At 41.7% G+C, this 14,132-nt stretch overlaps 1 protein-coding gene across 1 annotated transcript in view; it reads right to left on the bottom strand.

Annotated features, from left to right (window-relative positions):
- Positions 1 to 7,277, bottom strand: part of nkx2.2a (NK2 homeobox 2a) — a gene marked incomplete at both ends in the record, with an annotated part of 12,064 nt that extends 4,787 nt beyond the window's left edge. Inside the window, one exon of the mRNA XM_079217191.1 lies at positions 7,237 to 7,277. Coding sequence (XP_079073317.1) covers positions 7,237 to 7,277 — 41 coding nt within the window. The remainder of the gene's footprint in view (positions 1 to 7,236) is intronic.
- Between the last annotated feature and the right edge of the window lie 6,855 nt (positions 7,278 to 14,132).

Raw genomic sequence — 14,132 nt, 5'->3', positions numbered from 1 at the left:
TGTGTGTGTGTGTGTGTGTGTGTGTGTGTGTGTGTGTGTGTGTGTGTGTGTGTGTGTGTTAAACCAGACAGAAGATGGAGTAAAGAAGGGCCTCTGAGCTGCAGATGCATCAGGATTTAAAGGACAATACGGGGCGCAGGGCTGAGGCTTCCCATCACCCGCTTATTTGAGTTCAGTTGACACTACATCTTCAGATCTGACTCCAAAAACATACACTATAATAGAATTCCCCATCTGACTTCGTGCGTAAAGCTGTATGTGCATATAGCGTGCGCAAGAATAACATTTGTATGCGTGCATTGCTGCTATAAGTACGCTATCACCAGTTTCGCCAGTGCTCCCATTTTAATATTATAAGCAACAGAGCTGACTGGCTCATTATTAAAGCTTGTTACATTTCCCAGCCCCTGATCCCAGCTTTGTAATCAAACGTACAACAGAATGGACTCATCCAAAAACAATTAATTTTTCGGATGAACCCCAAAAAACGGGCCCCGTCTGATTAATTATAATTCCCTCCTAAAAATTCATGCCCACGATTGTTCCCAAATAAGTGAAGAAAGAGCTTTTTATATTCTTGATTAAATAAATCGTTCGATTGAATGCACAAATAAGAATGCCGCAGGAGAAGCCATAATAACGTTGATCATTCCCTTCTTTTAATCGCGGAATTTCAGCGTGTTTGTGCGCCTCAGGCGGGGAGTTAGTCTTTGATAAAGGTAACCCCTTCTGCCTCGGGGTGCCCATGAGAAATGTCCGGATTGACAGCACCGATTTCCTCCCTCTATGATTAAAAGGCTCCATATATGATATGCAGGTAACGCGGGTCCGGTTTATTTATTATGGGGGCTAAGCCATGGCCTGAGGAGACTTGGCTCCAGGGTAGAAATCATTTTGGAGCCCGTTTTTTTTTCTTTTTTTTTTTTATTATACAGAAATCCTAGCCACCTTTCCCTTCCGGGCAAAAGTCTTTATTCGTCTCCTTTCCTCTAATGATTAAACATGTCACGGCGAGATTATAGCAGTGCGCGCATGCCCCGAGGAGATGCCTTCATTTGTTAGCACCAGTTTATTTGTAACGGTGAATTTCATGCCACGCTGTGCCATTCGCCTTAATCTTTCTCCGTGTAAGACGAATTGCTAAAAAGGGCTTTATTATTTTTTAATCACTTCCCATTTCAGTGTCGCACTGACACTGAAATGGGAAGCAGGGAGAAATGGCTCGAGTCTTCGACTTTTTCAGATGAATTAGAAGGGGAACACTGTTATTTGTTATTGCGCGGAACATTTGTATGAATAAATAAACAAATGAATAAATCATCCTCTCCAGGAGAACCTGATCTACTGACACAAGTACAGATAACTTGTCCTCCTTGTTAGGCAGCCTGTGTGTGAGTGCAGTAATAACATTAACAGCTGTTGACATCTGTAGAGCTCTAGCGGTCTCTACCGGCAAAATTGGGAAACACCAGGGGGTGTGTATTGTGTGCACCCAATTAGACAACTTATATTAGCCCAGACGAACATATGAAGTTGAATCAGACACGTTATGATATATGGAATATAACGTACTTCCCCTTAGGCAAACACACCAATCCATGTCCACCCATTAAGATACAGGTTTTACTCAGTAAATATTTGTTTATGAACGCATGTGTATTATCTATGTGTGTAATTGTTGTTACGTGTTGGCTGTTGGACAAGCCAGGTGAATCCTCTCATTCTGATTGTTTGTGGTTGACTTTACAAATTACAACCCTTTTTTTCTCCAAACAACAAAGACATGGATTCTCCTGATTGAGTTCGGGCGTGAGGGTGCAGGCCACGCGCACATGTGCCGTCTCAACGATAGTGTCTACCACGTGCGTCACCAACTATATAGGCTAAAAAGAAACTAAACAAAAAAGACCCACACTCTGAATAAAAGCATTCAACACAAACGATCAGGGTTGTCTACACTCACTGACTATGTGCGTAAAATAGCAGCAAAAGAAAGTAAAGCAGCGTCTTTTAGGCTGTATAAAAAACAGAAGAAAAAAACTGTATGCAAACGGAGTGGAGCATCCAGAGCGCTTACCTAGAAGTGAGGGGGCCTGAATGTGTCGCCAGCGTTAAGACAGCGCGCAGAGTTAATGAAATATCTCCAAATGGGAGTCAGGAGTGCGTGCAGAGATAAGCCTGATGTGCTTTATATACCCAGAAAGCAAGTGCTCCTCTTCTCATATTGTCCAAGAGCGTTTGCATAGCTGGCCAAGTGGCTCTGCTCTTGCTGACTGGCTAACATTGCACGGTGTTTGTTTTCCCCTTGCTATGACGTGAGACAAAATATTGGCCATATGTTCATCGGCAATAAATTGGTCATGAGCGCAAACACAGCTCCCTGCAGACGGTGCTTTTAACCCCGCCAGCGAGTTTTCTCTCTTTGGGATGTTTTTTTGGGTGGCCCACGAAAGGTGTCTGCTGTATAATGTTGGTGAGTGATAATGTCACAACAGCCTGTTTAAGAGATAATTGTATCCTATGGAGGAGCTGCCGGTTGATATTTTTACTGCGAGCTATTATTCCTCACACAGGGCTCTCTAATAAATCGCTTGGTAACCAAGAAGCAGCGCCGTCCAGAGAGCAGATGTGGCATGTTATCCACGCCACAGTGGCGTTTACATTAGATACCCTGATACAATGATTGATAACCAAGGTCACAGCAATTCACAACGGTTCGAGACCCGGGCATCTCCCACGAGACAGACTACTAACACATCATGTTAGCCACATAGATCCACATGTGTCGACACTGGAAACACCCGCAACTATAAGTGAGCTTATATGCCACAACAGAAAATGTCAGGCAGAAAGTAACAGATATAAAATGCCAAAATCTCTGCTCGCAATTACTTTAGGTGCAATATATATATATATATATATATATATATATATATATATATATATATATATATATATATATATATATATATATATATATATAATTATAATAGTGGTAATACAAACAATAATTCAGGCGTGCACTTATATATCTACATCGATCTGCCTTAAACACACACACACACACACACACACACACACACACACACACACACACACACACACACACACACACACACACATACACACACATGAAGGTAAAAAAAATGTTAAATCGGGTATCGAATGAAAAAAAAACACCCCAAAAATATGCGCCAAATTTAGAAGTAATTAACAACGGGATCATCTGAATTCAACATTTCTAGAAGATAAAATCTAAATATAGTCAAATGTAAATATACAATTATTATATAACATATGAGTAAATATAATATCCACAGTTTGACACCATGCACAACATAAGAGGCTATACGTTTATAAATTGACAATATGGAATATGTGATTGTGGAAAGCACATTTTTTTATTTTCCACTTCGGATTTTCTAACACAACTTAAAACACAATAGAACTTGGTATTTATTTTATTTCACGGCCGTTTTCATAAAAGTGAACTATCTTCAGCACTCTCCATTCGCGCATGTTGCACGTGCCTGTGTAGAAAACACCCTCTCTCGTATCAAAGACTGCATGGCAATATCTGCTCGGTGTAAAAATGATGACGGTAATTGTTGAGGAAGAAAGCAATACGAGGCAAACACCAGTTGTGCTATTATGACACCTTGGGGTGGGTGGATACCTTAAATCAAGACAATAATTTTATTGTGGACAGTCTGGAATCTACGCAGGATAATAATGGTGTTGCCTAGTAGAGCAGGAGCGACCGTCAATCAATAGTGAATCCATTACTGATGGGTTTTGTGCAGGGCCACTTTGCTGATGAAAGACAGAGATTATCCTCGCTGCCGTCGCTGTGTTCAAGAGTATCGCTAAGACGCAAAGAATACAAATAAATAAATTGGCCTCATACCTCGTTTGAAATTCCACATTAAGGCAAAGTAGTTAGTTAGAGTTGGAATGTATTCATGAGGTGCAGACGAATGGGGGAAAGCTTCCCACTCAGCCGCTCTGTGAACACCCTTGTGCTGTTTGAGATGTGCCACAAGTGCTCTGGGTGCTAAATACAAGGTCTCCAGGAAAAGGATGGGTAAGATAGGCCCTGCCGGTCAAGCTATTATCAATCCCATAGCCTAAAGCTTGATGACTAAGATACTTCAGATGTAGTTAACGGCGGCGTAAGGACACTGATGGCACTGCATTCTGAAATCAATCAGTTCAAGTTTTAATGTATCGACCACTCGAGGAGGACGAGGAGAGGGAGAGCTTCTCCACACACAAATGCCTCAGAGACTGGGCTGATTTTCACGGAAGACACTCTTTAAAGGCGAAAAGTTTGATTAAACCTAAGGGCTCACTTGTGCTGGTTTAGACTCATACATGATGATAGCCGGTCCTATCAATGGAGAAGGCTTAGCAATTTTTCTTCACAAAAACATGCACTTAGAGAGGTTTAGCATTTGCTCAGCGAGCCCTCAGTGTTAAGGTGAGTGAATGGGTGTTTTTAGCCCTTCAAGAGATGTGAAGCAAAGTAGAGGAGATGGGTTGTTTTCCAACAAAGTGTTCATTTCTGCACACCGGTGTGAATATTACCATATTCTTAAATGACAACGGTGCATTGTGGATTGGAGGAGCTCTGGAGTGTACAGGGTGATTGGTCTTAACATTTTTGCCCTGTTGTGTTACACAAAGTGTGAACTGTGTCAAAGTGTTCGGCGAGTGAGAAAAAAAAAGTTCTTTTAGAGCACTCAAATGTGTGGTATTTCCATCAGAAGTATTATATTCAATGGTTGCATGGGAGGGCTTTGTGGACATTACTTGACATAAATAACTTTCAACATGAATATCTCTTTGCCACTGGTAAGCATCTGGTGCAAGGCCAGTGCACGGCCTTGGAGAGCCATATAGCTGTTTGCAAACCCTGCTGTGGAGGCCAAGGGCCAGAAAACACAGTACTTAGTGGACACATTCTGATAGCATTTTGGCCCCTGTGGTATGTGGGTACAAAACAAACACCCCAGTCAAGGTCAGACGCTTTAAAAGCTGTGAGCTTCAAATAATAAAGGAGAATTGACCCCATCAAAATTTTGCACTTAACTATATATATGAGTCAGGTACCGTTGCAAAAGGCAGCTGATGGGGATGTTAGAGATGAGAGCAAATGAAGAAACTGGACTTCTACCCCACACATCAGAGCTGTGATTTACTGTGGACAAATGGTAAAGCAGGGGCCCGTTGCTCTGGGGCTGCTTATGAAAGGAGCATTATGTAGACAGATATCAATAAGCAAGAAGGACCTGGGAGGATCATTTCCACCACTGTGGACAATAGCCATCGTCCAAGGGGAAAACAGAGGAGCTGGATCAAATCTGACGACTTCAAAGGTGAAGCACTTCCTCCGTATGAGAGGTCTTTGAAAAGGGCGGAGAAACCAAATCATGTGGTAAATAAAACCCAGAAGTGAAGCGCTCAAAAAAAGGAAACGTGTCTCGGGGCAGCCAGCCATGTGTCAGGTTGCACAACCGGACTGATGCCAGAGTGAATTTGAAAAAGAGAGATCTCGAGAAAATGCAGAGAATGCAACAGTTACGTTGCTTTAGTCTTTCAAGACCTCTCGTGTCTATTGAAACAATAAATGGAAGCGCTAGTCAAGGACAGATCGTTGCATGGCGGGCGAGCTCGTCCTTGCCATCACTCTGGCTGCACAGAGCTTTGGAGCAAGATTCAAAAGCTTGCAAGGATATCGACTGAGGGAAGGAATAATATGATTTGGATTTTAATAGTACTGCGTGGACAAAACATGTCGAATTAGAAGCAGGATGTCTCAAGGACATTTATTTATTACAAATGTTTCTTGCTGAAAAAATGCAGACTACGATCCCTGTGGCAGAATCCATTCATGGTTCTACCAGGAGGACAAAATGATGAAGAGTTGTTAATCTGGCGCATTAGTCCTTTCCTAAAACACTCTGCAGACAGCAATCTCAACACACATGTGTTTTAAAGCGGTGCAACAAGTGACAGACATACCAAGCAGGAATTATCACTGCACTGCGATGTTCAGCCACTTTATCGTGACAACCTGCATGACAGAGGAGCTGAATAGCATGTGGGCATGCACTACAAGCACACTTTAACTCTGCTTTCTCTGAAGCACTGTAATACTTCAATGCAGCACTGAGGTTGCCTTTGAGAACTTTAAGACGTGGGCTTTTGGTAATGATCTGCTGAGATGTTTGACGACGTATAGGTTTACTGGCATGCAATCTGTACTCAAGATATAAAGGACACAATGCTCTATCATTTCAAAGCCCCATTGAAGAATAGTCCTTTGCAGGGAGAAGTGAAGAAATCCATTAAACTTTTGATGTAAGGATTCTGTGTTTTACCCACGGTTGGAGATCGTTTCAAAAGCTAACCTGCTTGAAAAAAGGAGAAGAATTGCACCTTGTTTCTCTGAATCCAAAGTCATTTCTTTGATGGAAGATAAACACGTTTTTTCAGTGGACGTTGCACCGTGAACTGCAGACATATTGGACCGGTTAATGAGTCTTTCTCTTCAAACTCACTGCATCAAGAGTCTTTATTTTGGCCACAACCAGACCTGACGTACATATACAGAGAGCATTTGTACTACGTCTGACTCAATTTGAGAACAGGTGAATGCTTAATCATAGCAGCTCATTAATAAAGCTGGGTATCAAACAACATGTTGCAAGCAAAGAGAGATTAAATATCATCAATTTCTGAAGGCATTTTGGGCCAAGGCTGTCGCGATGATAAATCATTTTTCATGAAAGATAACAAGTGATGGCAAAGCTTTAAAATGGGACGAGAATGTCTTGTAACCACCACCAGGCGACCATCAACTCATTTGCTTCGTAAAGCTGGAGAGGTTAAGGATTTCTTCTTCTGGCACACACTTTGTAGCTCTTTGAAGTTTGAGGTTAAAATATCTGCATAACTGTTGCTTTGTCTATGGTGAGCAGGAATACATTTTCTTCGCTACAAATGGCAGCAATGACATTAATAATGATAACAGTCATTACACGGTGAAGGCCAAGCTTTGCTCTGAGTAGGTTTTAGTGTAGTTGTATGTAGTGCAGTGTGCGTACGCGTGCATGTGTCTTCATGTGTGCACGGAAAGTCCCTGTTGGGGTACAGTGAAGATCCCATCAGGAAATGTAACCTAAACAGCACAATGGAGCGAAACAGAAGGGCTTAGGGGCATGAAACATTCACCTTGAACCAGGCTGCTCCTTGCAGACAACAGGATTACCCATCTGCACATTTTTGAAGCCTTTTGACTAACAATGTGTCCAAAATGAAAGATGAAAAGGAGAAAACACAATTTAGTAATTTCAATGGCGGTCTGCAGATGGGTTGCCAACATATTTGGATAATTAACGTGTAGATATTTTCTTTATACTCGACGCACGATGGCAATTAACATGTTTTGTGGAGAGGTGAAAACTTTTTTCGAGGCAGTGAAGATGGATGGAAATGCATTAGAGGAGGTCACGGAAATGGGCTTCTATTCTTTGCGCTAAAAGGATGCTTTTATAAGGTGATAGCAAACGAGGAATAAAACCCCAAGGGCAAATACACGATAAAGAGCTCATCCTTAATTGGCAATCTTTTTGGTTCATATAAATACCACTTCAAATGTCCAATCCACATATCCATTGACTGTGCGCAAGTCTCTCTTGAACTAGAAATATGAAAGGCAAAAGGGGCCACAATGCCCAACAAAAAAGGACAACTCTATCTCTCAGCAAGCCAAATGTTTAAACATTGCACACTCTCTGTTCACCATGATACTATGCAATTCAATGAGAACAGTAATTACCTGGAAATAGTTTAAAAGATGCATACAGTAGTTTTAGAGAAACCTTCACTCTGGATACTGCATGAATGGTCTGTCGCCCATTTGAATAAATTTGAATTAAAACATGAACATGAAGTGCCTCCTGACTCAAAAAGGGCAAGCTGCAATGGTGTTTAAATCCACACGACACGATGTGATTTCGCCCCCAAAAAAATCTGCTAATATATCAGAGTTTCTGTATTTTCACAGGTGCCTTTTCAGACATTTACTTCTTGACTCAATTTGTCTGACACAGTTGAGGTAATGCTTGTGTGTAAGCCACGGCCTTCACCCCGTAAACCTCTCTCTGTCGCCACCTAATGGCAGGAGTGTGTGCTCACTCTGGAGCCCGGCTGAGGAAAAGTGTGCACCAACACATCCTCCCTCTCTCAGGTAATTATGTCTTTTATGTAGGAGACACATACAGCTACTTTAACATTGGATATCCAGCCGTCCTAATGGCCCATTATTCAAATAAATGGGGGAAACACTGCAGGGTTGGTGACCCCCTCCGTGCGGCAGGGCCCTCCATCCAGGCACACCTGCTGAGACAAGGTAACATTTATCACTGAGACCTTCGCAGGACAGAAACAAAATGGCAGGCGGGGTCAGCGGTGAGGAGCAGACTGGGCCTGTCATACTGCAAACATATCCATTTGGTACGGCTCTACTCTTGTGGTTGCCAGGCTACTGCCTAATATATGGTGACTGAGTGTGCATCAGGAAAACAGAAGTAAGATGTTGACTTTGAGATAAGTACCTCTTCAAATTAAACAGCACCATCACATTGCATTCAAAATAACATTTCCAAAGGTCAACTTTAAATGGTTCCCATTTGGCAAAAAAAAAATCCCTGTGTTCTTCAAATTTGCATACCAGTTACGTTAGTTAGAGGCATTTAATTATTTATGTTTTAATTACACGGAATGAAGGGGATAATATCACTGTACGGTAGTTTTGTGGTCGCCTGAACACTCGGATGTCTCCTTATTAAAGTACACAAAAAGATAATTATGTCCGGCTCTGTCTAAACATTGCCATGGTGCTGCTCGAGAGAATCATCGGCGAATTGGACACAGGAGAGGGCTAGACCTCTTATGATTAATGTTCTTGGTCACACACACTCAGGATTGGTAAAGGCATGTCAACTCCCTCTCTCTCTCCAGAGTCAAGGGTCGGCAAAATTGTTTTGATGGCACTGATTGTCTCATCAGCCCGACTTATCATGCAGTGAGCTCACCTATATGGACTCCAGAGTGCTGAGCCTGCAGCTGAAGAAGACACACCCTCTTCCACACACACATGTCTGTAGGATGAGTGCATCATTTGGGAATTAACAAAGGCACTGAGGATTGATAGTTAGAAAGCTACATAAATAGACAAAAATTGCATGCTGCATGTATGTTATGTCGGTATATGTGTATGTATTGTATATATATATATATATATATATATATATATATATATATATATATATATATATATATATACACTCAGAGAATATAGGGTCAGTAATGGAAGGAAGGAGAAAGAGGGCACTGGGTTTATTTACAAGGCTCGTTCCCACACCAGCTCTCCCACGAAACACCCATCACCTGGACAGGCCTCGCTGAATAGAGTTGCTGATGTCATTGGGGAGATGGTATTGATTGACCAAGGGGCAGCAAAGGCCAATGCAATTAAGAGACAAGAAAACATACAGCGTTAAAGACTGTGTAAATAAAGGGACTCTGCAGTAGGGCCAGACAAAGGCCTGTCCAGGGCCCATTCAGGAGCCCCTTGTTCACCGTTGGCCTGGGGTCTCATCCAAGGACTGAGGGTCTGGGTGGGAGGCCTGGGGGAGGTGGCAAAGAAGAGCGAGGCAGTGTGTGGGTGTCCGGAGGGATAAGGACAGGGTGTTGCTAGGCTGTCTCTGAGAGGTCGACGAGAGCTTAGCCCGCCCTGTGTCCGGAACTACCAGGTGATCACGGATGATCTGCATCTCAAGGAGGGGCTGTTGAGAGGAAGACGCTCTATTTTTATAGGCCTCTGCCTGGTTGGTTTTGCTGCCTTTATCACTCACTTCCTTCCGCTTTCTTCCCGTTATCCGACTGTACTGTTGAGTGAATTATCTTTTCGCAAATTAGATACTTTGATTCTGGATTGACTGAGCCAATCAATTTCCATTTATTTAAAAACCTATTACAACTGGGAAAATTCAAGAAAGATGGGTCCATAAGTGGCTAGTTCAGAGTTACACCATGTTCATATACCGTATAGATATCTCCAGGGTGTATCCCCAAGAAAATGGTCAATAATCAACAAAACCAAAGTCTACAGCTATGCTCGGTTCTTTCGTCAGCATGCTAACATGCACACAGTGGCAATGCTAGTATGATGTTTACCATCAAAGCTTAGAATGCTAACATATGCTCAGCAGCACTAATCACAAAATGCAGCTGCGGCTGAGGGGAATGTAATTAGCTCAGCAGGTATTTGGTCATAAACCAAACTATTGGGCGTCTATGCTGACCTGATTTTGGCAAATGTGTATGCCAGAGAATCACGGGAAGATGTATCAAATTTCACGGCAATCCATGAGATGTTTTTCTAAAATATGAAGTGGTAGACCGACCAACAGACATTGATATCCTTGGAGCCATTTCGCTAAAAATGCTATCTTGGGTTGATCGAACACTTGATTGATTTAACACTTTATTGTATTTCCAATAACTTTTACTAACCTTTGATTTTAAATGGAAATGGTGGACGCACGGACAACAATAAACAGAATCTGTCATACATTAGTGACACCTTGCAACCCACTGCCTCCTACTAATATGGCGCTGAAGCTTAAATGAATGAAACATATGCCAAAACTATTAGTCTAATTCTAAATTGTACTTTATGCAATATTCATTCATGAGTGTGTGGTCCGTGTCAATCTGCTGTCAGTGTCAAAGGGAGGGCTCACATGGACACAACACACCGCTCAACCCCTCTGTTTGATCCAGCTCTCATTCTGGGGGTCCAGAGCTGGAGGTCACCTATTCTGAGGGGCTTCCTCTCCCCGTCCTCTGCCCCCGCGCTATATCTGCATTGAGGAAAAAACAATGGCCGCTACTTCATCTGTCTCTCAGGTGTCACCGCGAAACATGATCCTGGGATAATTTACCTCGCTCCTCATTTCTTGTTCATCAAATGAAGGCTTGTGTCTGCCCGTCCTTGGTCTCATTTACATTTTCTCATTAGCTCCGCACTTTTATTATTCAAATTGGTGTGTTGCCTAGAAAAACGGACGTGTGGATGGATGGGGCAATGTTGTTGCCCTTGCTCTCCGCATGCATCAATCTGAGCAACAAAGAGGCGGCAAGTAGTCCATGGCGGTCTATATACATATCGTAAGCCACCTGAGGGTGGAGGCAGCCGTTGTTGGCTGCAGGTATGACATTGTGGATTCTTTGTGCCAATGCATTTCCTTTAAACCCTCTGGATGTATCACATTAATAGTGCTTCATACAACAAACACAACGGATGACTACAACCTTATTTTCAATTGCAATAACAAAAAACAGTTGAACCCTTTTCTGAAAGAGCACTGGTAACATCCAAATGATGCGCCAATGTATAGAAATTGTGGCAGACATTGTGTGTGGTAAATTAAAAGTCCTCTCTCTCAGTGAAAAGACGCTTACATATATGCCATGTTATATGGTCCAGTACCAGCATATAGACGCAAGTCCTTGACCACGATTTTAAGGAGTTCACCACTTGACCATGGATTTTCCTCACATTCAGTAACAGAGAATGCACATTTGTCCTTTCCCATTGAATCATATATGTACCCTGTATGTTTCCAGCGCTGCAATTCAAGGATGCTGGCATTGACCGTTTACATTTGCAAAATCAATGACATCTTGCACAATGAGCCTGACTGATACATAAACTAGCTGGTAATTTAGCTTCAGTGTAGCTGTCAGCGTGTTATGGGTTTACATTGCAGCAGCCAAACAGCAGCATGAACGATGCTGCCAGTCCCTTCAGAGAACAAGTTAATATATGCTGTGGAAGAAATCATATACGTGCACTAAATCAAGCATGTTACAGACAGCGAAATGCACCGAGAGTCAGCAGTGATGGAGAGGGAAACTGAGGATTTGATAGGTTCAATCTAAAGAGATGGGGAGCGATTAGATTGGGTGAGGGTGGGTGTCTGGAGACACGGGGGCAATATTCCCAGACGTCTTTCTACAATAAATATATTTTTAATTTGTGCTCTTTTATTAACCAGCAAAATCACTTCAAAATGAATAGCACATTATTAAGTCTTCTAGTGGCTCTTACTGTTCTTTATCATGAGTTTGTATCATTGTGCAATTCATCTCCAGCCATTCTTCACACTAAATATGTTTTATATGAGCCTTCATTTATCATGGCCTGTCAGCTCTTAACTGTATCATTATTCAGTCTAGAGTTATAAATTGGAATCATTAAACGTTTTTTCATATAATCTGATGCAATAACTGCTCCCCCCTTTATTGGCTTGTGAAAAGAAAATAGTAAATACAATTGTCTGTCAAGATCTTTGGAGATAGCCGTCTTTCTCAGGCTGAAATGAAATTAGGCCAGCCGAGGAGACAGGATCAATGTCAGCAGATTTGTTCGACTTTCATCGTGGAGGGGACAGGGTGGAGCGGATGAAGGATGGAGAGAAAAGGAAGCTGACACTGCTGAACCCGATGAGGAATGTTGGCTTTGCTGTCAATATTTCTCTTTTTTTTCATACAGTGTCACATCAATCAGAGGTATCTTTTAAACTTCTCAGCGCAGCTCCGTGCAGACAGTCGTAATGGAGACATTACATTCCCTGAACTCAGCTAAATGTGCGGTCTCTGCAGCGTTTTGTCCGGCATCTGAGACATTTTTCATGAAAGGAGATGAAGTGATTAACAGTGGCAATGTGGGGTCATATTTTTCATCACTTGAATCGTATTCTAATCAGAAACAGACCTTGGCTGCATGAACCATCTGTGTGACAAATAATACCAAAATTGTGAAAAGAAGTTGAACCCAAATTTTGAAGAATTTAAAAGTCCTGCACAATTGTTCATATCAACAGAACGATTGTTGTGATGACACAAACATGTATTCACTACATTGCAGTATTTTCTTTTACAAAAAAAAACACACACACTACAGTCCATGTCTCAATGTTAACAGACACAATAATAAAATCAGGAACGTGGTCGACGTTTGCAGTTTAGTTCTTGAGAGAAGATGCCTGCTGTTTTGAGTCATTGTTTTCTCCTTTCTCATCCCATAAAGAGATCGGGATAAAAGATGGGAAACGATGGGTGAAGACTGCCACCCTCTGGCAAGAGTCCACCTCTGTGTGTCATGCTCATGGTTTGGGCTTATCCCAACACATGTTTTAGTCTAGTTTTGAGACTAATTACACAACCACGCCTTATTTAATTAAAGGATGTGTATAATCTTAGAAATGAGTTAAAGCATGAGGCAAAAGTAAAAAGAGAAATAAGTGTTGAAGAAGATCCTTTCTTCCAGAACAAATGCACATACTGTTCTATGAGCCTATGCTGCCATCTATTGGATGATACCCTGAAATGATGTGTGTAATTTGAGATGGACCTCTAAAGAAACTGCTCAACTTCTTTACACAGCAATTTACTGTAAAAAAGAAAAGAAGAACTGATCCCACAAGAATGTTTAATGCAGCTTACTTAATGTATTTACCTATATATTGTAACATCTGAGACCCAACCCCCGCCCCCTCAACAATAAACCCGGAACTGAGATACACGCTTTTAAAGGATTAAATCTGGAGAAAAGACAAAAATAATGTATTTATTCACAAATGTATTCCTTTAAAGCTTCAAGTGTTCAAATAATCTGCGAAGTAAAAAAACAGTTTCTTTCAAGTGGACGATCAAGTGAGCAACTTCCACTTCCACACAGACGGTGGCGTGTTTGGACCAGGTAGAGCAGATATGTAGAAATGTGAGGTTGGGGTGCATGAAAGTATAACAGCAAAGAAACGACCAGACTTGAATGACCTGGAGGGGCTTCTGCTGCCCGTTGTCACTGATATGGAGCTGTAGTTTCAACCAATTACAGTCAAGAGTTTGATTTAAATGTGATTTAAAGTAAAGATGTCCGCCCCGATCTGATAATCCAAAAGAGGAAGAACTTTCAGATCTTTCACGAATAAAGATACAAGGTTTTTATTTGTCTTTATTTTTTTTCTAAGTAGTATTCAAGTCTAAGTAGCATT

Source organism: Taurulus bubalis (assembly GCF_910589615.1).
Source record: "Taurulus bubalis genome assembly, chromosome: 4".
Lineage (NCBI taxonomy): Eukaryota > Metazoa > Chordata > Actinopteri > Perciformes > Cottidae > Taurulus > Taurulus bubalis.
The sequence above is the reverse complement of the archived record's forward strand: the minus strand, read 5'-3'. Positions and strand labels throughout refer to the sequence as shown.